Here is a 25,704-nt window from a genome sequence, read left to right on the forward strand (position 1 = left end):
AACCCTGCTTTTATTAGACAATCTGTAACTTGTCCCATACCTGATCATGCAGTTCCTCAGGTATGTTTGACCCAGTTGATGTGTTGAAGTTGGTGGATAGTTAGCTCATTTGCAACTGCAACTGCACTGGCATGCAGAGGGCTGCCTGTATCAGATAACCATAGGCTTGACATGCAGTAAATCATGAAATATGAGCAATCGTTAATGGAACAATGCAGTGCCGCCATAGACAAAGACAAGAGTCTTTACGTCAAAGCACTGTCATATTTATTACCAAGGAAAAAAATACATTAAAGGCATATCATAGCAATTTGTCACAGCTGTTATTCCAACATCTCAAATATATTACTTTAACAATATGATACAGAAAAACACACTGATGTTGATAGTAAGCAGATTGCTGCTGGGAGCACAGTTGCGACTTCATCTACTCCTACTGGAGTCCAGGTTGAATTTGATTCAACATGGCCGCCATGAGGATTAAACACATGAGCATGCACCCTTAAACTAGGGCTGCATGCAAAATCTCATTATACAGAAAACACCTGAAATTTAATACAAAAAGAGGATAAGGGGAGGGCTGCAACTAAGCAATCTGTTAATGTGTTTCAGCACAGAAGAAGCAAAAAGCCACAGCAACCCTGGAGAATGTTTTTTTTTCTTGAACATGGCATCAAGATGAAATTAAGCGTATCTTTAACTCTCTTAAAGCACTTTGTTTCACAGAAAAAGTCCTTACTATTTACACAGAGAGAGGAGGAAGGGATCAAGCTTAATCTGAAATGGACAGGTATCACATAATGACCGTCTCAGTCTGAAGAGAATAGGAAACATGGGGCCGACGCTTCAGCGCGGGACTTGGGGTTCTGGTCATGGGGCTAGATGTGCGAGCCAGGGGGCTTGGGGGACGGTACATTGGGCCTGATGGGGTGGTGATGATGGCGGTAGGGGTGCGGCCGGCCCACCTGGAAGGAGGTCGTTGGTTGGCTGGCCGTGCAGGACGAGAGAAGCATTTACTAAGATTGTCAGGGGACGACTGGTCTGGGTTTACCTGAACAAAGACGTAATGGCAAACATGTTAGCTTGTACATCATCACTGGTAGCTTTTTAACAATTGTACTATAGCTAAAAAAAAACCTACCTGCTGTGGATCCTGTCTGTAAGCTGTTTGTCTCGCTTTGGGACTGGAGCTGTACTCGTGTTGGATATCCAACATGTCCAGCAGTTCAATAAGTCCTTCATCCCTCACTTTGCCACAACCTGCCAACTCTTGTCCCGCTAACCCACCCCTCTGGATCTTCTGAGCTCCAGAGGAAGCACTTGAGGCCCTGTAGTCCATTTTGGGCTCTGCATGTTGGGGTGCAGGCTTCCTTCCTCTCTCCCCTTGAGCCAGTCCTCCATCTCTGTCTCCCCCACTGTTAGCCCTGGGTCTAAGCTTTGGGCTTCCCATCACCGGTGATCTCCTCGGGGACAGCTGAGGACCCCGCTGGGACCCTTTGTAGGCTCCTCTGTGATCCTTGTGGTTCTGTCTACCAGAGTCTGATATGAGCCCCCATTCTTGGCCGGGCTCTATCTCTGCTGTCAGCACGTCGGAATCTGCTCGGCATTTCTGGGTAGGCACGCGCATGGGCGCCCTGCTGGCGACTGCAGTGGCTCCCTGAGCTCTGCGCTGACAGCTAGGGGTTGGGCACTTTGGCTCCGGAGCCGGCCCCTGATTGGTCACCACCCCTGATTCAGTCAGTGTTTTGCCCTCGTTTTCCTGAAGCATGGCTCCAAACTTCCTGAGGACAGAAGGGCTGCCGCACTTCCTGTCTCCCATGACGCCAGGACTGTAGGACTTCCTGTCCAGGGCCGGAGATTCAGCTTTTGTGGTTGGGAGCTGTGAGCGTGGTTGACCAGCAGGGGCATCTCTTTGTCCAAGAGGAGGTTTCGAGCCTGTGTTTTCTTTGTTGGGGGAACTCTCTCTGCGAGAGGAGCTCTTCAGGTGAGACACATGGTTCCTTCTGTTTTCAGTTTCCTCAAAATTGCCCACAAACTGCTCTTGACCAAGCCTGTACCAAACCAAAGAAGACAAAAATTGAATTAACAGGTATATCCCAAACCCATCACGTAATTCTACAAAAGGTTCTTGAATGTGGCACTTACCTTTCATTTCCAGAACTTTTTTTGATCTCTGTCACCGGGCTGTCCTTGATTGTGTCGCTGAAGCGCTGAAAGAAATGGTAAAATATAAATAAATCACCATATCCATCATCATATTAATCTCTACCTACTATATTTATAGTTTTTAACAAGAGTGATACTTCAAGATCCCCCAATGGCAATGTTCTGTTTACTGTAACTTACTCAAACAGAACCTCGGCTGACCCTTGATCCTCACACGATAAAGAACTCCTAACTGTCATCTACTATACTTGAACGTTATAATGTGTAACAGGAAACAGTTTAATGTCTTGGCTTCCTTCTTGCCTAATTTGTCAGGAGTTGGTGAAAGTATGTGAAACTAACGCCAATGTGGTAACCTGTCTGTAAGCAGACTGGAAGGAACCAACTAACTGTAATGCATATGTTCCCAACTGAACCCCAGCTTTGACTCTTATCACGTGTTTGGTTTCATCATATGTGCAGACGCCAACACAATGATGCATTCGGGCAGGGAAATGCTTAAAATGCCTCCACTTACCACATGGCGAGCTCCGTTATTCTTCTGGCTTATTTGCTTCCCTTGCTCCAAATAATCCTGCAACAAGTCTCCGATCTCTGAGTTGGCGTTGCAATAACCATAGCCATTCTGATGACTCCCGGGGTAGCTGTACCCACTGGGGCTGTAGTTACGGCTGTTACTATAGTGATGTGGCACAGATATAGCTCCGGGGTGATTCTTGTTGTTATGTCCGGGCGCAAAGTGACCATTGCCATGGTGCCCCAGGCCGCACTCCAACTCGCTGCCATTTTTCTGGTTGTCAGTAGGGATATCGTTTGCTCCTCTTCGAGCCTGGACTCCATTGTACAACTGCAAAGATTGAAACAGAAGGACACATAAACAACTTCCTACTTCCACATGTTGTACCCAACTACATGCAAAACACGGCTGAATGACAGGAACTGTGTTTACACAACAAGCAAGTTTTATAATTATCAAAAAACCTAACCTATATTTATAACCGGCACATGTTATTCCACTTTGCACAACCATCTATTTCCCATCACGACTTTTAATACTCGTTTAGTATCGTGTGTGTGTGTGTGTGTGTGTGTGTGTGTGTGTGTGTGTGTGTGTGTGTGTGTGTGTGTGTGTGTGTGTGTGTGTGTGTGTGTGTGTGTGTGTGTGTGTGTGTGTGTGTGTGTGTGTGTGTGTGTGTGTGTGTGTGTGTACATGGTGAAAACTGTTGCACTGTTAAGCAAAAGAAGACTATGCCTTTTATGCATTTCTTTATCTTTCATGAACATATTTGCATAACTAAATTCTGCAGTTACCGCCAGAAAACAGAAATACCTTGAACACTAGTGAAGCTGGTGAATTTTACCTCTATATATTTACATTCCTAGGTATAGTATTATGCAGAATCACTGACCCCAACTGTCCTTCACATTAGATTCACACTGCATAGACCCGCTGTATGTGTCATGTTTAGATACAATGTGTTTTTTTAGTGCGAAGAGCAGCATGGAATAATCCATTTTCTTAAATGCAACTTGTCCAGTTGAAGAATGAGACTTAATTGAGACTTAATTTTCTTTAACAAAATCTTACCTCTTCGATTTGTTGCTGGATGTCTTGAAGCTGGTCCTCCCACTCTTGCATCTCTGAATCGAAGTTGTCCATCACTTCCGGCCTCTCCTGCCCCCAGCCCCTGCCACTGTGCTCCAGCCCACGCTCCAGATCAATGGCTGCCATGACGCAGGCCGGTCAATACCCAGAGGCCCCTTTAAATGCCAATTTCCCCTTTCTCCTGTTTCACTTTACTGTCAGATGTTACCCTAGGTTTTCAGGGATCAATGGCCAGGAAACACTGTAGAGAAAAACACATGGTGGGGGGAAAGGACTGTTAGTATATTTTATGAAATACACATTTTTGGTGCAAATTATTTTGCTTTAAACAAGTGAACATTTCGACAACCATTCACAATGCTGTTTTTTCAATGTCTTCAACACAAGGCAGCATAAAGCATACTGCACCAGTGCCAATAACACCTGATTGAGGTTCCAATTAATCAAGTGAAACATAATTGCCCCCTTTTTTTTAATTGCCTGTAGTTAAAGGGCTTTTTGGTCAATTTCTGGCCTAACAAAGGTCAGACATCACCAACTTCTTCTTTTGCATTCTTAAAAAAATGCATAGTCGTGTAAGTATGTCATGACAGCTTTTGTCCACTTTGACCTCCAGCCTGACTCTGTATGTCTCCCAACATGGAGAGAAAAATATAACTTAATCTCTAAAGTTGCCCCTCAGATGTACTTTTAAACACTGTCAATGTGGTCTGGTCAAAATATATTGATGCCATCATGATCCCAAAGCGAGGACTAACTATTATTGTGCAGCCCCTGGCTTTGTTGATGTTGTTGCCATCATTAAAGTATGACAAGTATCCTAATGAAGGTGCCCGAATGTACCAGCCACTTCCCTCCCACTTGTGATGCAACAGGAGAGATATTCATAATCGTGTAACTATGCATAGTAAACCTACGGCGTGGCCTGTGCGCATGGGAGGGGGACAGATAAAAGTACAGTAGGCTACTAGTGCGATGAGAAAATTCAACATGGTATATGGAATAGATATTGAAAAAAAAGTGTAAGTAATCTGAAAAAAGACAACAGTAGACTCAACATCAGGCTTTGCCATGCATGCAGTCTCAATTTGTATACTTTCAGTTTATGTACCATTAATTCGAAATGATCCCCATAAATCCGATGAATTAGCATTAAAGCTACACTTCCGCCTCATTATAAACAGCTGTTCTTACCTTGCTCAACATAAGCGTGTTCAATGCTCCAGTATAAATCCTCAGTCTGCTCTACCTCCCGCGCGCTTTGCGCTCCGGACTCTCCAACACAGCGCCTAAACGTGAAGTCTCCTCTCTCCGGTGCTTCCCTCGCTTGTTTCCACCTCTGTATTACGTATAACCCCTTGGACTGGATTTAAAGGGCCCTGATTCTCCTAGTCACGCCTCGGTGTTAAGTCCTGATCGCTGAGCTAAAGGGTAAACAATTTCTGTTCCAGCCGGGGTCCCCAGCCTTTATACCGCGCCTTACTGTTTACGTGGGCGCGCCATTGGAGCCGGTATCAAATATCATAATGTCAAATTTATTCCCCCATTTGAAGTCTCGATGGGACAACTGTCGTCACCAGCATCCTGGCTATAATTACTGGGGCTCACGGAGAGAGGGAAAGTGTTTACATAGCTATTTCAGCTGCTGCGATCTCTCGGCCAATGGGCTTCTCTGTTGCTACTCTCCTTTAGGATGCTAGGGCAGATTTTGCCTTGTGACCATGCACCACTGCAAATCATTTTCAAAGAGATGCCAATAGAGTGTGTGTGACAAGGTTAGTAATAATGTGTCACACTGTCAATAATATCTTTATTGAAGTTAGTCACGAAGAGGAAACGGCAAGGTGCGTTCCTGGCATGTTAGGCAACATTTCATTCCTTTTTAAGAACTAAACTTCAGGAGGCCACGGCATTTTAATGTTATGAAATATTTTTCTTACACATCTATCTTTCAAAAGCGCAAAATGTGTAAAATGTCATGACATGTCCTGGAGTAACCTGTAGCTGAGACCTTGTTTTTGACTCGTCCAAAACAGTTGCTGCTGACACACCATCAATTACTAATGCCTGCCTCTAATTGGGGGTCCCACTGGGATCTTTGACTTGTCCCCTTGGACAAGATCTAACATTTGGCACTTGACGTTATCATCAGAATTCCTTCCAGTTTAAAGCCACGGGATCATTGCCATTATTCCTCCACCTGTTGTGTTCCCTATGACAAATCCCCCAGGAGTCAAGGAGAGGGGGTAAAAACAAACTTTCTCCTTACTTTACCTTGAGGCAACAACAGGGGGTGGTGCATCAAGTGTCATTCTGAAAAACAAGGAAGAGGTGACTGCTGTCATAACATGCTACAAGATCAAATATATTTAGAAACAAGGTTAAACCAGGACATATAGTGGCATGGAAAGTTGATTAATACTTCCTCCCTTAGAGCCTTGCGACCTTTAAACCTCGATGTAAGCAATGCTATACCACATTATGTAAGGCAAAGGTTTGTCACAACATTTTGGGTGGGGTTAATATCAAGGGGGGGACGGTGGGGGTCCTCATCCAGTTTTTCTTTTCCTGCTTTTTTGTGAATTCTTATGCTCCAATTTATGGTTGAGATGTCATTATTGCTCTCAACTTGCCAACCCTATTTTAACTGTCTGGTTACCATGGTAATCACGATTAGGACCTAAAATTAAAATGTACGATTCCTATGTTAATGTTCCTATCCCAACTTAAGATAGAAAAGGATATTACATAAGCATCCTGAGCCTAACAACATTTTAAACAACACTCTCCTAACCTCTCTACCAGGTAGTGTTAGATAATTATTTAATCTATAAGGCTGCTCTTTTATGGATTTTACAAGACAAACTAAATGTCAACAGCCACAAGTGCTATCGTAGCCCGCCTTCTTTGTTTTATCTCTCGAGTTAGCATTGCTGAGAGAATCTATTTTTTTTTTACCAACACCTATAACTCGTCTCTCTTGAAGTTAAGTGCTCATTGTTCTAATGTTGTAATTTTTGTAAGGTTTATTGATTTCTATTTCTGTGAAAGATACTGAAAAGATTTTTGCCGCCACTGCCTTTCGCTAACCGGGCTTGTGAGACAATAGTATAACGACGTTGGTATCACGTAGTGATCAAGAGTCATAGTATTTGCTAGTTGGTGAAGAAAAACAGGGTTTTAAATTTGTTTGGCCGTACACAAAAACTGTCAATGAAAAATGCAGGTTGTGCATCAAACTGGCATCACTTTCTTGTGACTCGATAAAAGGGGGGAGGGGTAGTGTGCCATCTAGTGGCTGAATGTTTTTATTGTTGTCAATTGCACCTTTAATTAACCCTTAGATGCATAAGTGGGTCTTTTTTGACCCGGTGAGGTGGTTTTCTTGAAGTATCTTTGTAATTACATTTTTTTATCATTTCATATTCCAGCTATTCCTCAAAAAACATGTTTTGGATATCATGCCATTCTAATTTTAAATTTACATTTTATACATTTTAAGAAATTGTAGTTTTTGTATTACTACCCCAAGCTTCCATAAGTGGGTCTTTTTGGACCCGGTGAGGTGGTTTTCTTGAAGTACCTTTGTAATTTAAAAAAATGTATCATTTCATATTCCAGCTATTCCTCAAAAAACATGTTTTGGATATCATGCCATTCACATTTTTAATTTACATTTTAAGAAATTGTAGTTTTTGTATTACTACCCCAAGCTTCCATAAGTGTGTCAAAACTGACCCGCATGCATTTTCTATGGAATCCTATGGGAAAACGTTTTTTTTCAAAATGTAAAAGATATTTCAAAAATTATAAATAGTGAAAAATTAAATATAAAATATTTCTAGTGTGAACCAAAATATAATACTAAATATTATACAAGAGATTCCACACAGCTTCCGGTCTTCCAAGACCCGACCGGACAAAAAGACGTGTTGCAGGCACAAAACACACTACCAATAGAAATACATTGCTTTTAAAATCGTTCTGTGTGACACGAAAAAAAGGGGAAAATCTTGTTGGTGAACACGAATCAATAGATTAAAGGTCGTGACTATAACACGAAATGCTGTGAGACTGGGTTGTTCAGTGACACATTGTAACTCACCTTCTTTAGGGATAGACGTGGACAGTGATGTGTAATGAATAATATAGACTGCGGTGTTGAATCTAGCCGCACTTTCTTGAATGTGGTTGCAGCCTCGGCAAGTGCTGAGCTTTTTCTGTGCTTTTGGTTACCTTGGCAACAAAGAATGTGGGGAGGAATGGAAAACAACAGAGCAAAAACAAACAAGGAATGATGTGAATTAAGGGAGGCGTACATCACAGAACAAAGAAAAGAGTAAAAAGAAAGACTAGTTTAAAGATGGTGGCGTAAGAGAGGGACGAGAATAACACAAGTATGAGGATGAGCAAAATTATAGGCTGGAACATCTGGGCGGAGGACAAACCAGGAGGTCGGATTAAGTGGAGAAGGGAAGAAACAGAATCAGCATTAAACTCTTTGAGATATTTTATATGCACCGTATGAACATTTTTTAACATTTGTCTCACCGACAGTGGTTCCTCTGTCTCCCTGCCCTCGGGTCGAGGCACTTCCAGTCTGTCTATAAACGTCTGCAGTTCTTTCCGGAAGGCTTTCATCTGGGCGTTAATACGATACAGAAGCTCGTGTTCCCTGATCCGGCTGCCATCTTCCTCTCCGCCCTCCTCCCCTCCTCTCCTGAACATCAGGTCACCGTTTGTCACAAATACCCTCGCCTCTGAGATGATCGTGGCCGTATCAGCGATGAGCCGGTCAATGGTCCGAACAAGCCTCTCAGCCTCCATGCGGATGTCAGTCATGTGTTGCCTTTCGAGCAGGCTGCACCGGCCAACAGGCAGGAAGCGGGCCAAGGGGGAGGAGGCGGCACCCTCAGGCCCGGTGGGGGTGTAGAGGCCCCTTGTGGGCGTCAGGCAGCGGCTGCTTCCGTTAGTGTTTCTGACCTCGTCTGGGTCACTCTCCCCACCTACAGGGCCCTCGCGTTTGCGGTGGGGTGGGACGAGGCGCGAGGAGGAGTCCTCATCGCTCTCACGGCGACCACTTGTGGCTCCGCCCGCATCGCTCTCTGCGTCGCTGTCCCGCGGGCTGGGCCGCAGGGAGAGGTGGGAGGCCAAGTCATAGCGTTGCATGTTAGATAGGAGCACACGGTTCTCGTACTGCAACTGCATCACCTGAAAAAACAACAGAGAGGTGATGAGAATGAGATTTTGTACTCAAAACAGCAGAGATGCCAGCATAGTCATGGTAATTTACTAAAATATCAACATGTAATAAGTATAAACTACAATATATAAAGCACCATTTTAGCATTGTCAGTGTTACCATGCTCCATGCTACCATTAGCATTTAGCTGAATTTAGCTGCTAGCATGACTGTAAACTAGCTTTGACAACATTCCTACAAAATAAGACACAATGAGATTAGAAATAAGGCTTAACAACATATCCTACTTTTTATTTTAGGACTAAAGTAAAGAATTTCAGAAAAAATAAATATTAACCTAATATTTGTCAATATTATCCATCAACTTGCAATACCTTGCCACTTAGGTCATTAATCTGTAGCCTTGCTGCCTTTAACTCCTCCTGCAGGGCTTCCGCCTTTGCTCCATCGAGGCCTCCCCCGTGCCTGCTGCCTCCCTCATGGGTTCCGGCTTTGAACCGTAACTTGTTCAGCTCAGTGGTCACTCTCTTGTTTTGATCTTCAACATCGGCCAGGTTCCTCCTCAGCAGCTCTGCCTCGTCCTCCACCAGCTGCAGCTGCTGTCGGAGCTCCGTCAGGTCATCTCCAAGGCCTCGCCCTGAGCCAGACCCACCCATCGCTCCGCCCTCAGAGCTTCCTGCGCCCTCTCCTTCCCCACGGATGTCGTCGAGCTCGGCCCTCAGCCCACGGTTTTCAACCTGTGGGGTAGATGGATCAAATCTCACATGATTACCATTCACCACTCCCTTTTATAGACCCATGTAGCATTGTCTGCTCTTACCTCCAACTCCACTATTTTCCTCCCCAGAATGTTGGCCTCCTCCTCCACCAGGCGTAGCCGTAACTTGAGCTCTGACTCACGGGTGGTGGGCGGACCCCCAGCCTCTCCTTTATGATGGGTGCTGTCCAGTTCGCCATAGAAGGAGCGGTACCTCTGCAGCTCTTGCTCTAGACGGTCCTTCTCTTTGTCAATCTTGGCGGTTTTCTTCCTCATAAGCACTGCTTCTTCTTTGATAAAAGCTAGCTGGCACTTAAGGTCCTCATTGACCTCCTGGAGATGGAGATAGCACAGACTGTAAATACTAAAGTGTGTAATTTCTGGATCTCTGCAAACTCTCAGCTTTCATTTGAATATACATTAATTTCAAATGATGGGAGCATTTGCTTTGGCCGGTTGTGGCCACAGAGCTTGAAAAGCAAAACAGTGAGAACATAATGTGAGCATGTAATTAAAGCCTTGATGTCACCCTCTCACAAATATGCAACAAGGGGGCCAAAGGAAAACAGATTATGCAAAGAGGATAGCAGATGCTCCTTAGGGAAACATGAGGCAAGAATATGGATTATTGTGAAAACCTCACCTCGGTAGGAGTTTGTGATGGTTTCCTGTCAGTCTTCTGGATGTCCTTGCTTCCTCTTCTCTTCTGAGAATGTTGAGACAGAATACAGAAATATTTGGTTTTGTTTTCTTTGTGTGTATTTATCCCATTTACACTCTGACACTCTACTTGTAATATAAAACAAAGCATTTACATCCTAAAGTGCACTATACCAAAACGTCCACAGCATTTGTGATGATAGCTTAAGCAGAACACAAAATTGAGTTATTTTGTGCTCATTAATGTCACGTGACGTGGTTTAGTGTCGGCCAGGGTTTACTTGCCTCTTTGGTTTTGTCCAGTTCATTCTGCAGGGCTTGTTTGGTCACTTCCACCTCTATGAGTTTCTGTCTCAGTTTCTCATTCTCATCCTCGGTCTTTGTGCGTTTCTCCTCCACCTTTTCCAGCTCATGGTGCAGCCTCACAGACACATCCTTCGCTACCTTTATGGTTAAATGAATGTGAGGACATCAATAATATAAATATGCACACTCATTTCCAGTGATATTCATGTTTGATCTTCACTTTTGATTATGTTTACATTTAAGTTGACCCACATTGGGGTGTTTTCACCTGTGCTTGTGACTACATTAACAGCTTGCAAACACATCCTGCTCCCAGACAGACACACAGGGGGTCTAGCACCTTCCCCTCCCCTCTCGCACCTTCAGGTCCTGCTCCAGACTCCTGAGCAGCTCCTCGTCGATCTCTCCCGTCTGAGCGTAGCGCAGCTTCTTCCTTTCCGCCTTCCTCAGACGGTACTGCAGGATCCGGCAGTTTTTATTGGCCCTCTCCAGCTCACGTCTCATCTCCTGCAGCTGACACGTGTCCTCCTCGTAGAATGTGTCTCGCATCTCGTCCATCTCGGCCCTCATTTCCTCAATTTCACACTGGCAGGTGCATTATAAAGATAACGTGTCATAGTTGTTAGATTATTTTAAATGAAGACTAAACTCTACTGTTTTCTGTTGACTTTTGACTTCCCTGAGTTTGTATTGGATTTTTTTGGACTTCATAAAAATATAGTTTGAATTTACTTTGTGCAAAAAGACTAGGCGGGATTTTGCTTCATTTGGGTTTTCTATGCCAACATGGCACATGCAAATCATGGCCTTTCACTCCCTTTGTCGCTCATTTTGACACAACATATCATTGATCCTATCTGATCGATACAGATGGGATCAATAACCAATTACTCATTAGTAGTCTGTGTTTTTCCAACTTAGGTCTTAGCTTTATGTTCTGTGAATACATATAGGATGTTGAACAGACAAATCAATTGATGTTTACTCATTTAGAACACTGCAAACACAATATTTAGTCCAGAGTGGTTGGCCCCAGGGTTAACAGGGCCACAGACTCCAAATAGGCCTAAACATGGTTTATCTGTCACCCTAATATGAAAAAAACAAATGTCGACTGTGTTGCAATGGATTCTGGGGAGGTGATACATTGTATTGTTTGTCTAAATCCTCCCTAGATGATGACGAAACATCAGTCTGCATAAAAATAGCATGTTACCAACCTTAAGATCATCATTTTCGTCAAGCAGCCTCTCCACCTCGTCCTCCAAGGCCTGGTCCTGCTGTGTCACGGACCCCGCCTCTGTCTCCTCTGCAGCCGGCCCCGGCTCTCCCTCTGCGGCCTCCTCTGGCCCCATGTTCTCGGTCTTGGTTTGCATCTTCGCCCCGCTTCTTCTTAGTCTCTTCTGCAGATGGAACTGGATGAGTTCAGCCTGCAAGCATCCTCCTCTCCACAGACCCAACGAGGCGAGGCCGCAGCCCGCAGACGCGCCGCTTCTCTCCCGGCTCCTGCCGCCTTCCTCTCCGGGTGTCCCCTCTCTCACCACCGCGGGGAAGGAAAACGAGCCTCTGCTGGGCAACAAAGGCCGGGAGGAATCACCTTTGAGGCAGGGCAGGGGTAAAACAGAGCGACGGGCCGATGCTGATGAATCTGTCGGAGCTTCCCCGACAGCATCCGCCCTGTTTGCTCTGACTACATCAGCTTCAGCACCATCCGGGTGAACAGCTGCTCCGCCGCGCCTCTCTGGCTCCCTCTCCCTTCCGTCAGCGGACCTCAAACTCTCCCTCGCCCCGGTGTTTCTGCTACTTCCAGCGGGAAGAGGAGATCCGGGCCTGGCTGGGTGTCTCCGAGCTCGCTTGGTTGCCCCTTCCTGGGCTGTAGCCGGCGAGGGATCCCGGTGCTGCCTCCGCCCCCTCCTCCTCCTTGCGCTATTGTCTGATGATGACGGTGATGGAGCAGCTGCAGCGCCGCCGGCGGCAGACTTCATTTTCTGCTGCACTCAAACTCCAAACATGGGCGATGGTTTGTAGTTGTTTATCATGAAGTTAAATAGCACAGCAGCTCCAAACTTGTTCAATTACATAAGGTAACCCAATTGTAATATTTATACTAGAGAGTTAAAGTAGAGGAGAATGCCACCAGAGCTTTTCTGCGATTGCGCACACTTCACTTATTATGACCCATAACTTTAGGGTCTACTTGTTTACTCCAGAACTTATGGACTTTATATTTTGCAACAACATCCATTCAACGACACTTGAAAAAAATATTCTTTTTAAAAGTCTCTTATGCATCTCACAGAGCTCCAATGGGTGCATTCTTACCGCAGAGTATTAAGCAGAGTCGCTGACACAGGGCACCACCAGGCACTGCAGGGGCACCGGACAACTGACGTGAGGATGTACGTCAAACCAGGAAGTAAACAGCCACCCCCACATCTGTATCTCTTTCTAAAAAGTTCAATTTCCATTGCTAAATAAGAACAGTATTTCTAAAGCAGGTGGCAAATGCTTTACAGTGTAAGGATAAACATTAAATAAGTAGAGGTTATATCCTTTTACAACAAACATTTACAAGAGAGGAATATTCACTTAAATGTATTATAACATAAGTTAATACTTTTAAATGAAGGCAGGGCTGGAGTGCAATAAATCAATTATTAACTAATGTGCAACTTGATAAGATCAAAATGGGAAGAGAGCAACAAAAAAGTGTAAGATAATGTCAATAAGGCACAAACCCAAATCACAATACTCCAAAATGAGGTTCATGAAACTTTAAACAGATCAATAGGGATCAGTCTAGGTGCGTTGCATATACAGTACAGTATATATATATACACAGTATATGTTCTCCTGCATTATAACATCTAGTAAAGGGTCCACCTATTTGATCCCTGTAAAAAAAGTTGTAATATCCTCTGTCATTTCATTTCAAACCTTTATTTAACCAGATTGGTCCCATTGAGATCATAGATCTCTTTTTCAAGGGAGACCTGCACCTGTAGTTTTAAAGGTGCCATCCTTATGTCTGAGAAAATGTCACATAGGTTTACAATTATTTGAACCATTTGGGCTAGTTTAATATTAACATAACTTAACAAAAATATGCAAAACAGTCGTTTTTAGACATTTTAATGCAGAAATGTCACATTAATTTCATGTTTTACAATACATTTGTTTCTTGCTTGACAATACTGAGTTTAATGTATTAAAGATTCCCAGCATGTACATAAAATATGCCTCACCCACTTTGGTCATTAATCACAACATGTACTGTAACTAAATCCAGTCCCAGCAGAGGGTGCTCTCCACAGACAAAACAGAGTCGGGCGCAGACGGAGAGCCAGTAAAACGCTGACTGTTTCCACTCTGCTCGGATAGAATGAGCGCCTTAGTCATATAATTGCTAATGAGATGAGTAAGTGACGGGCCAGGTTTGCAGAGATTTAACCCCTGACAATCTGACCCTTCACCCTCTAACAGACTCGCTCTCTCAGAATGGGTCAGTATGCTCTTCAGAAGAGATGTCTATTTGCTGCACATTTTCCAAGGCATGGACAAAGTAAAAATGTTTGGAACTAGCAATGTGTTTCACACTTTAAAAGGTTTCTTAAGAGAGTTGCCAAAGCTTTGTAATTCACCTTGGTGTCTGTGTGCATGCCCCTTTAGCAGAAGAGATGCTGGTTATAGTGACCTGTACTAAAGCCTTGGCTCTTCTGCAATCCTCTTAGTCCCTGGCTTAGATCCCTCCGTGTCCCCGGGAGGACATGTACTCCTCATCCAGTTTATCATTCACGTCTACACCCTTGCACCTTGGGTTTTCCACCTCCACCCTGATGCCATGGGTTCAAAGAGACAGATGGTGGTGTACTAGGATAAGAAGGAAGGCTGCTAAGTAGTGCATGTAGCCTTCTGTAGAGTAGTTTGAAGGATGTGGAAAAAGTGGCTTACAAAAAAACCCTCAGTGGTATCAAGAATAACAGAATGGTTGTGATTTGAATTTTTTTTGGAGCACAGGAAAAAGATAGTGGAAGAATAATTTAATAGATGCCATTACTGGATCCAGAATGCGGTGAAAGAGCAAAGGGATATAGTGTGTTTGTCACAGGGTATTCAAGAAATGGATACAGTGTGTTTGAAGAATCTGCTGAAATTCCTTAAAGGGGACCTATCATGCAAAATGCACTTTTGTACGTCTTTTATACATGAATATGTGTCCCCGGTGTCAGAAAACACAACCCTCTCTCTTTTCCTCCATACCCAAATCTCTAAAAACTGGGCTGCAACGGATCTGATACAGACTGATCCAGATTTGAACATTTCTCTGACGTCAGGACGGAGGAGCTGACCTATCAGGGGAATGAGAGGTTGCCGTGGCATGGTAACAGCATGGTAACACGACGCTCGTAATTCGGGCCCCTCCTTTGCAGGGGGGCGTGGTCAGCTGCCGTTAGCAAAATGAGGCATGGCTAAAATGCATGATCTGTTTGGTATTTTGAAAAAGCGTATAAATATACCTTATATAGGTATGGCCCTACAATATATTATTAAAATATAGCATGATAGGTCCACTTTAAATTAACCCTGATATTAAACTCACAGCAAAGCACTTGGTTGTTTGTAGGAAAAAACACACTTAGTTCAATTATGCACCTCTTTTTGCTCTGCCCCTTGTCACACAGAAGTATTGTATAATCATTTGCTCAATAGATCGACTCGGTATCAAAGCTAAATGTTAACTAATCCATACAGTTTGAGAGTCGCAGGAGCAACCTGGTGGCAGATTAGCAAAGGCTTCCCTCCCAGTGACCTGATTTAAATGGTAACTCAAGGAGTGACGTGGAAATAAGCTCTTTTGGAGCTAAAGCCAATTTACCCCCAAAGATTAGGGCAGATCTGTCTGGACAGGCCACCTACCTCTGCCTCTCACACACACCTAGAAGAGTTCCTGGGAGGAAGGAAGTAGAGGAATGAGGTGAGAGATGGTAAGAGGGAGGATGGGAGGGCTTTCGGCTCCAGATTAGGTTCCTTAATGGGTGACAACTTGATCCTATACGTTGACTTCCTAAAAGTAACTGATTTACAACATACTTAAACTAACACAAAGAAACACAAACGTAAACTAGTGGGTGCTGACATTGTCTTTATTTCAGTTATATGTGCAGCCAGAAGCTGTGTTGCCTTCATTCTTAATAAGACAATGAAGTTACCATTTGTTTTCTTTAAAAAAAAAAAAAAAAAAAAGCTCTTTTCAGGAGGAGTTTCCCTTCAGTCCAACATGGCAGTGAGACGATTTTGAGCTGAATTTCAAATGTCTTATTCTTGCACCTCGGCTACATCGCACAGCAAACAGAAATAAATGATGAGGACCCACATACAAATATTATAACAAAGATACCCATACATTTGCATAAATACTCAAAGAAACTACCAATCCCACTGTCCCAAAGTATTTTAAACCAGGTTTTAATCACAATGAACATGAAATAAAATGTAAATATCATGTCATACAGTTGTATCAGCTTGAGACAGCAGAGAAAGTCTGTGACATATATGATTGGTGGATGGTGTAGATAATTGTAAAGTTAAATACAATAGATGGCAGTTATGAGAATGTCTCCTAACTTTGTTCAACTCTAAGTATTCGTAAACAAATATCTCCCCACGAACCCAGAGAAAAACCCTTTGGTATAAACATCTGCATGTTCTCTTGTTGGTAATAATTAAATTAATTAAAACTCTTTTAGAGCACTAGAAAATAAATAAGCATATTAAAGACTATTTAAGCTTTCAGTTAAAACAATACTGGAATCCAGAGTACAAAAGATGGAGGTGAATCTTGGTTGATAAGATCAACGATGCTGAGTTTGTAGTTCCTTTTTTTAATATGTTGGTCCTATGACGGTCCAGAACACAGTTGGACAGAAGAGCTCGGAACATACGTGATCAGCATCTTGCTTTTAAAAAAAACAACTTTTATGGAGACAACCATCACCCCTCTCTTCCTTCTCGAAACCCCTTATAGACACAAACACACACTTCTATGCTTTCAGCTTCCCAAGTTGGTCACAAATCACATCCTTCTACATTATTTGCAGGGAGGAGGAAGCTTTCTGTTTATTCCTTACCTAACTCTTCCCTCCTTCTCTGGCCCTTCCAACAACTGTCCTCTTTCTTTAAATCGCCGGGCACGCCCTCTTCCTTCTTTACTCCCTTTTCGCTCGTCCTTTCTTTTGCCTCTTTCCGTTATCTTCCACTTGCTCCACTTTGCTATGACCGTTAGTTACCATAGAGGTGCCGTTCGCCGCGGACTTGACTCCCTTCTGCGAGGAGGGTTTGCGTCGGTACGCGTGGTAGTAGAAGTTGGCGAAGAGGATGATGAAGGTTACGGCGTAGCCAATCAGAGCCCACTGCATCCAGGCGGGGAATTGACAGCCTGTGTAGAGGGAGTAGCCGGCGTGGCCGATGGTCACGTGGAACTGGATCTGTTCAACAGACAAATTGTATGAACAAAATTAGGCGACAAAAGAGCCCACATCGTGGTAAAAACACAATCAACCTGCAGAATGTAATTGGAAAACAAGGATTCCTATAACCACGGATGAATATAAGACATTAGTTATTATGCACTGGACATATCTTTCTCAGTACTATCATTGATGGACAGAAATCAGTATTGTTCAGTGTATCTAATTTGTCTTTTCTAGTTCTTTCTGTTATCTAGCTGTAATGCTTTGACAAAAGTATAATCAGTCAGATCATATTTTGAAATAAAAATACTTTTAAGGAGGAAAAACCACCAAAGAAATGACCCCAACCCACAAAACAGGTTATCTTTAAAGTCACACTCACGATCTGAATAATGGTGAGGTATTTCTTCCACCAGAGGTACTTCTGCATATGAGGTCCCAGAGCAGCCAGGCCGTAGTACCCGTACATGAGGACGTGGATGGAAGAGTTGATGGTTGCACCAAAAAATGCTGTGGAAAAAATATATAGGCGTCAACTTGTATCAGAGTTCAGCGGTAAGGGGATTTGAAAGTTGATAGCGTTCAAACTGAATGCGAGTGCAACTGAAGACTCCATAAGATCCCTTTACTCACATTGTCCACCTGGGACCCATTTCATGCCGATCCACCAGAGGATGAACATGGTGCAGTGATGGTAGACGTGGAGGAAGCTGACCTGGGTGAACTTCTTCCTCAGGATGAAAAACACTGTGTCCAGGAATTCTACTCCTTTGGAGATGTAGTACCACCAGAGAGCAGACGCTATCTGAAGACGTTAAAAACAGGACCGAGGTCATTATTGCGGCTTGATGAGGAGGATCCTTGACTCTAACACCGCTGCACACAATAGCATCTTTGATTGACTGCGAAATACAGTGGGAAGACATTGGCGTAGTATTCAATATGGCTTCTTATGCTGTGTTTTCTCTATGTTACATATTTTTTAACGGGACACCCACTGAATCCCTTCAAAGCTAAATTAATGAGTTGAATTAATACAAAAAAAAATGGTTTGCTATTGACAGTAGCCTGGCTATTTAAACATTAGTGGTTTGTGCAGGATGTCCTATGAAATCCTTCACATTTCTTTTTGACCAATCAGTGGTCTGAAGTGTTTTAACCCCACCTTCTAGTATAGGCTCAGACCTCGTGGAACACAGCTTAGATGGTACCAAAAAAGGTTCCAGGTACCATCCACAACCTTTTCTAATGGAAAACAAAAAAGGAGCAAAGTAAATACAGCCCTGCGGTGAATGTGAGGCTTTGAGGTCCTAGTAAATCAGACCTCTAAAACACTTACCTGAATCCACTTACGTAGGGCAGTTGAGTGAAGTATTACTAAAAATAACTACTGCACTAAGCGTTTGTATGAGTATATTTGTGAACAAGGTATAAAAAAAACTAAATGGGAAACTAAATCTTTGTTTTTGCCATCAGGGAAAGAACATCCAAATACTTCAGATATCACATGAAGAGTAAGTCTGTTTTATATAGTATATTTCTACTATTTGTCACTCAAAACAAAGTGTGTTCTCCTATCTAACTCTTTGTCAGCCTGACATGCAGATAGTACACATGGCTGATCTCTAAGTTGCGGTGGTGCCCTCATGAAAGAGCAAAGGCCTGAGGGTGGAGATTTGGGTGGAGTGTCATGGTGGTGAGACCAATTACTCCCGCCTATCTGAGAGCAGGGCACACCCTATGCTCCTTTAACCCCAGACAAAACTAAAAGCACTGATCTCCTTCAGGTCAACGTTTTCCTGAGATAAGTCTGGTGCTTTTTTATCTTAGGTGAAGTGTGTGTGTGTGTTGGAGGAAGCTCACCCTGACTTCATTCTCATCATTGGAGTAGCTGACGGGCTGACAGAGGTAGCTGTAGCCGGCCCTTCGAGATGCTATTAGGAGCTGGTGGGAAGAAACAAACCACAAACTCAGAAAATGGTTGACAATTCCTAAGATATCAACAACTTCTGCAGTGAACTTCCTGTTGACACTTTTTTTCCTAGTGATCAAGTAATCAAGATGCATAACAGCCTGGTTGAGATATTACTGTGAGAGAACACCCATATATAAGACTCACTATTCGACCATTTGAAGGCACTTCAAGGCGGTTCAACTGCAAGTAATTGACTTGTTTCTTTAGGTTAAGTAGTGGGTTTATCACAGTGGATAAACCCACTACTTAACTTAACTCCTCCGCCCTTGGTGTATTTGCTTGCCTTTTCATGTATTTTGGAGTTTAGACATCTTCCCTCTATAAACAAACATTTTATATAGTGTATCAAGTTACTTTTTAAACGTTTTTTTAAACCAATAAGACCTAGAGATTATATATCCAGCACTCGCATGATTGACACAGTCTTTCTGCAGGAATTTTTGGTAACACTCCTTAGTATGTTATCACGCTTTTTCCACGTCATTCTTTTATATTGCCAAGAAAACTTGTTATGTCACATGTACTAGAGTAATACATCTACGTGTCTTCACCTCTTTGGCGATGTAGAAGTTGAGAACCACCATGCTGAAGTTGTAGACTATGAGGGTCTTCCTGAGTATATAGGGCTGGCGGTCCTGCATGTATCTAGGCCCCGCCCACAGGAAGAGCAAGTACAGGCAGCTGATGGCCAGAGTGGGGAGGGGAGATGACATCATTGGCCAGCTCCCCACCCTCTTGTCTGCAGGAAAAAAATTGAATTATGGGAAAATGTAAGGTATGGTATGGTGATTAAACAACAGAACAGCTGTTGTTAACACATACAGTAGGTAGTGCGTTGAGTATCAAGACAATGTGCTACAGTTAACATTTACACCATGTCACACAACCTTTAGTTTTTGATTTCTATCTATTTGGATTACCGTTAGCATTCTGATGAATAGATAAATGAAAAGTTTAACTACAATCCAGGTCATTTATGACATGCTTCATCAGAATTTTGGCAGTTTTTGCCATTCTTTTGACACTAGTCTTATGAGTAATGGCTACAATTTACACGCATACTACTATACTAGGTTTATTGCATAAGATATCATCAAAATATTGCACAAACTACCTGTGGCTACTTCTTGGTTCAACTTTGACCTGCCTAAGTTTGCTTTTTAGTTATATACATGTAATATTAAGTAAGGCACATTTCTTCTGTGTACTTTCCTGTACATTCCCCTATCTGTAAAAGTACGCTGGTGACTAAAACGTCCCCTAAAGACTTACAATGATAACGCTAGACATTCCTGAATAACCACACTGATCTTGTTTGAATTAGAATTGAGTGATTGTAAAGATCTTACCTGATATAGTAAGGCCCCATTTGTAAAATTCTACAGTGTCATTCACAAAATGTGTTACAGCCTCCATGGCTCTGCCGTTGGTCCTGATTATACTGTGGCAGGAAGAGAAAGAGAGAGAGAGAGAAAGAGGGGAGAGAGACAGAGGGGAGAGACCCAGCGTCAGTGAGAGCCACCCAAATTAAATCACAGGCCATACGTTTCCTATCAGTGTAACTAGTAGCATGAGGAGCTCCTCTATCCAATTTTAGTATGTGTCACTCTTTGCAAATACTCTTGGAAATGGCTGCAACATATCCCTGCAATGATCAGCTAGCAATTATTGATGTGCACCTTTATCAGGCCAAGTATATGTAGACACACTTTTCAGCATCTTGTCAAACTGACTTTTCAGCGTGTGGAGTTCTTCTGCGATAATATCTCTAAAACATGAACAAACCAGAGTTTTGAATAGGGGTACATTATGCTGTGGTATATTATATGCTACAACACTTATTCACCCAATTATAAATGCATGGAAAAGGTTTGCGCATTGTTGCAAACATACTGATGAGAATAGACATATTATCTTGCCTTCATTTGAAACAGGATGGCAATATTAACGTCCCCAAGATGCTATAATGAGCTTTCCATTTATTCCTGTGATTGCTGGAAAGTCTCAACATATTGAGATAATTGTAGGAAATAGGGTGGAGGATACCGAGTAATTCGTTTTTCTTTTTTGACCTGTTTCTCCATCTCTGTTGGACCTAATAGTTAATGTAACTTGCTCACTAGCAGGACACGTTTGACATACAATTCAAGCACAATACAAGTTAGCAATATATGTTCTATATTAAGAGAGACATGTGGAACCCATTGACTGTGATTAAGCAACAAACACTTGTTATCCACATTCGAGCTGAGAGCAGGCTTCTCCATATTAATCTATTATTAATCCAATGAGTGAGATCAGGTGACCTTTTAATAATGAATTGCAGTGTGACTACTGCCCACCAATGAGTGTTCACTTACAGGAGAGTTCTGAGTATTTAAGGCTACACATGGGAGGGTGGGAACGAGTTAATCTGCAGAATGGACTATTTTTTCAACACTTTATGGTTTATAACAACATAGCCATAGCCAGCCAGGGTTTAGTTTGGTTGGAGTGGGCCACGGAAGGGAATCAGATAGAGAGGGTTAACCCGGTTTGTGCGCACACAAAAAGACAGGGGCGCATGTGTCAGCAGGTTTCGCTCGGGCCGCTCAAGAGGCTTAAATTCAATTGATCAACGAGCTTAGATGTAACCCTAAGTACAAATGCCCAACGAACCACAAGCCTGTTTGATGGTTATCTGCCTGCATGTGCTATGAGTGAAACACTTGAACAAATATGAAGAAAATAGTGAATTAAACTTTCAAACTGAAAAAAAGTATTGTAATTTTGCCATTATAAATTGTTTCACTTTGTTAATAATAGTCTGGCTCACCCATAGCCATTTAAACTACTCACACGTGTTTTATATTTAGGTTAATTCAAATGTAGGCTAATTATCCGTTTCCTAGGCTTAACAGGTGTCTGGGTGAAAGGTGCTGACAGCTAATAAATGCAAGAATAATTTAGCTAACATAGTACAAAACTGTGAAAAGTATCGACCCACGTAGAAATAATTGATTTGACTTGGACAAAGGGCTGGGCTCTTTTCCAGCAAGGCTTCTTAATTAAGCCCAAAAATAACGCTAAGAACTGGGAGTTAGCCGGTTTATACTTTGAATGCAGGAGTAACATTTGGCATGACTGAAACCTAATAAACACAACGCAGAACATAGAAAAAAGGTTAAAAACGCTACTTACGTCCTCGATATTTAAGAGCGTGTAATGACATCCGGTGCAATGTGATGCCCAACTCCTTTCTTCTTCTTCTGCCGTCACTGCTAGTCAGTTTCTACGCCGCTCCGGTTACAGTTCGACATGAAACAGCAATTTGGCAAGAAACTAGACAAGGCAAGTGAAAATATATGACTAAGAAAGCCCAATTATGCATTCAGTCCGTGCCGGCCGCTCAGCCGCATCATCTTCTTGCAATCTCCCAGACACCGAGAAGCCAGATGGCATTGCGCATGCGTGCATTCACTCTCGAGGCTCGTGTGTGTGTGTGCGCGTGCGGCAGCCTTTTGGGAGCTCATGGATCTGTGTGAGATACTTACTTCTGTTCTTCCTCGGTTTTAACTGCTGCTGTATCACTATCAGGGTTTAGAAATGTACGTTACGATTACTGTACCAGTGAAAAAATGTAATCAGAAACCTAATCTGAGTATCAAAATATAAAAGTAATGTAATCTGATTACTTCCGTTACTTTTGGATTACATCAATATCAAATGCAATGCACATACATAGAAGGAAATATCAACAAGATGTTTTTTACTGAAGTGTTTTATGTAAAAATACAGAACAATGTGACCTTAGAAAGAAAAAAGAAAACAGAAAAGAGAAGAAACCAAGACATTTATTATCAAGAAGTTGGCGTATATTCACATTTAAATGATAAGCCTACAGAACAGTGCAGCTTGCAAAGAAGAAATACAATATTTTCCTTTCACAACAAACACTATATGCTCTTTTTTAGTTTTTTTGTAACATTGCAATCCTGCTAGTAATCCCCCTTTTTTTTTTTTCTTTTTTTTTTTTACTGTAATCCGATTTTGTCTTTTTTAATGTAACTGTAAAGGAATAATTTATAACCTATTTTTTACAGTTACCTACAACAATAGGTTACCTTTTTTTGTATCCTGATTCCGTAATCCCGTTACATGTAATCTGTTACTCCCCAAACCTGATGATACCAATGTACCAACTTTACCAACACACATCACACACTTCTTTGCTGATTAAATGACTTAATACATGTAAATAAATCCATAGGCTACTATAGGTTTTTATGTAGGTTATACAAAACTAACTGTTTGGACATGCTACAAATAATTATCTAAATCCATGTACTTTGGCTCTGCAGGTAGCTGGTGAGAATGCCCTTTCGTCTATATTTGATTTGTCCCACTAGATGGTGCTGTCAACCTGTCATTGAATGTTCAGTTCACCTGCCCTCTTAACACACCAGCTCTACATGAGTCAACAATGAAGTTCCTTTTTTAACTACATTCCACCAAACATCCTGCTAGTATAGGCTAATGCACTTTTAAAAAAAAAATTGTAATTCATATTGTAATAAGCCTTTGTCACTGACAGGGGTTATTTTGTTTTTTGCCATAAACTGCAGTCAACGGACACAGTCGGAAGTGAATAGCAAGCGTCAAAGTGAAATTCAGTTGTGACGGGAAAGGGATTGCCTCCAGTAATGGCAGGGGCTTTTGGCACTAAATGTTTCAGCATGGTGTGTAGACGATGCCCTCTTTGAGCATCAGGTGCACTCAGGAAGTAATTTCCTCTGTCATCTTTGTATTTAGAACATAGCGTTGGCCTTTTGATGAATATAAGAGTCAAAGTTAGATAGGGAAGGGCCTGGGTCAGCTTCAAACTTGGGCCACTGCCAGCCATGGGGCAACTGCTCCACCAGGTGAGCTTCAAGGGCATCCCCATCAATGTATTTTCTACTATGAATGATATTGATTATTTTTTTTAAAGTAAGGGCGGAGAAAATCAACTTGCTTTGCCCGTGGGACACGTTTGCATTAACAGGAGGCCAAGGCCCAGTTAATATCATTTAAGGGATTAGCCCTGACTTCTGTCAGGGGGGTCCAGGCGATCCTCTTGCACTTTTCTTTGATACACAAGCTTTATTATTCATGTTTTTATATATACTTTGGCACCTTACTTACATGATAAGTATGGATCCCTAATGAAAATCAATACATTTTCACAAATTAACATACTATTGGTATGGGTACGAAGTGTGAGGAGACCAATTACATGGAAACTTCTTCAAACACCCGGTGCAATATCTCATTTTAACTGGTGGTTTCCTTTTCACTGCAGTAGATGATTTTCTCAGATGAAAGAGATAGCATATGCACATTCATGGTTTAGCTGTGAACTTGCACAACTTATTTAGCAACATGATAAAGTATTGTCAAGACATCTGTCTAATCTACTAATATGGCATACAAAATTGTTTTTGTAAAACCAAAGGAAGATTATCTATGAAACTACAGAAAATGCCATTGTAAATGGGTTTCCACTGGCACAATTTACTTCACTATTGCCTTGATGGTTCAGTTCATACTTGTAATTGCACCATAATTACAGTACTTCAGTTATTCGCCAAGACATAGAAAAACTTGTATGTCTGAAATGTTCAGTCTTCTGAGCATCCTCCCCATCCTGGCCTCAGGATCAGCAAGACAGAGGTTGATTTAGGAGAAGTACATAATTGAGATTCACCTGCCTTCCTGCCTGCATACCATTGGCCTTACCTCACTTGGGCAAACACACACATTCATATCTGTGTGGTCCTTTGGTTTGGCGTATTTGGAATGAGGCAAATGCAGAATGTGAAGTAAGCACGTTAGCGGTCCTAGGTTATGACTAATGCTCTGTAGCTGCACTGACCACATCACAGTAACCTGGACGGTTGGTTTGGCTTCAGATTGCGGGGTGAATAAATCCACTTAATATTAGCACAGCCCTGAATAGTGCACTAACAACTCTTGGCTGTATTACATTGAGGAAGAATGTCTCATGTGACATCTGGAAAGTGAGTTGTGGTAATTCAGACTTCTTTGAATGCCACATTGACTCCATTTATCTGAACTTGCTCTAGTGTGTGTGACAAAATGGCTGTAGAGTTTAAATGTCATGTGTTGGTGACTTAACTTCCTGTTTTCATCCTTCCCATTTCTCCTGTTTGTTGTTTCTTTAACTTCCCTTTACTCTTGGCTCCTTGTGTTGCGTTTTCACGGCTTGTACAGCGTAGTTTAAGCTTACACACTCTTTGTTGCTCTTTAAGGTTTTCATATTTTATGACACATCTGTCAGTGGATTCTTTTTTTTCAAAAGAGTAAACGTTTCACAATTTCCAAGCCGGCATATCCATCTCTTTTTAACATCCATCAGAGATTCATATTAGCTTATGATTTATGCTGGAACACACTGTGCACTCACCGCCAACAATTCTGTAAGGGAAATTTCCTTCTGTAGGGCGCATTCACAGCCAACCACCTGGGACGAGCCATTTTCCACATACCTCTGGAGCGGTGCACTGTTGTAAAAAAGCCTTT

The 25,704-nt window shown here is 42.3% G+C and overlaps 3 protein-coding genes across 4 annotated transcripts; all 3 read right to left on the reverse strand.

Annotated features, from left to right (window-relative positions):
• Positions 1–250: 250 nt before the first annotated feature.
• LOC117493541 lies at positions 251–2,374 on the reverse strand. The gene is made up of 4 exons (XM_034144163.1): positions 2,347–2,374; positions 2,146–2,210; positions 1,142–2,051; positions 251–1,051 (listed from the first exon to the last, which is right to left on the reverse strand). The coding sequence occupies exons 3-4, from the start codon at positions 1,817–1,819 to the stop codon at positions 794–796; spliced, it is 936 nt and encodes a 311-aa protein (XP_034000054.1). The 5' UTR covers positions 1,820–2,051; positions 2,146–2,210; positions 2,347–2,374; the 3' UTR covers positions 251–793.
• Positions 2,375–3,813: 1,439 nt separating this feature from the next.
• On the reverse strand, positions 3,814–12,683 carry LOC117493540 (protein SOGA3-like). Of its 2 annotated transcripts, none has more exons than XM_034144162.1 (10): positions 11,919–12,683; positions 11,059–11,283; positions 10,678–10,836; positions 10,376–10,438; positions 9,796–10,065; positions 9,350–9,712; positions 8,324–8,983; positions 7,878–8,008; positions 6,047–6,085; positions 3,814–4,013 (listed from the first exon to the last, which is right to left on the reverse strand). In XM_034144162.1, the coding sequence occupies exons 1-8, from the start codon at positions 12,681–12,683 to the stop codon at positions 7,940–7,942; spliced, it is 2,574 nt and encodes an 857-aa protein (XP_034000053.1). In that variant the 3' UTR covers positions 3,814–4,013; positions 6,047–6,085; positions 7,878–7,939. The 2 variants fall into 2 exon arrangements, with proteins under 2 accessions (XP_034000053.1, XP_034000052.1); XM_034144161.1 differs by having other exon boundaries at positions 3,898–4,013; positions 7,878–8,203.
• Positions 12,684–15,925: 3,242 nt separating this feature from the next.
• Positions 15,926–22,629, reverse strand: LOC117492218 (elongation of very long chain fatty acids protein 4-like). The gene is made up of 7 exons (XM_034142347.1): positions 22,324–22,629; positions 20,493–20,584; positions 19,695–19,882; positions 19,032–19,112; positions 17,802–17,973; positions 17,551–17,678; positions 15,926–17,183 (listed from the first exon to the last, which is right to left on the reverse strand). The coding sequence occupies exons 2-7, from the start codon at positions 20,557–20,559 to the stop codon at positions 16,905–16,907; spliced, it is 915 nt and encodes a 304-aa protein (XP_033998238.1). The 5' UTR covers positions 20,560–20,584; positions 22,324–22,629; the 3' UTR covers positions 15,926–16,904.
• Positions 22,630–25,704: the final 3,075 nt, after the last annotated feature.

This window comes from Trematomus bernacchii, unplaced genomic scaffold, assembly GCF_902827165.1.
Source record: "Trematomus bernacchii unplaced genomic scaffold, fTreBer1.1, whole genome shotgun sequence".
NCBI classification, from domain to species: Eukaryota; Metazoa; Chordata; class Actinopteri; order Perciformes; family Nototheniidae; genus Trematomus; species Trematomus bernacchii.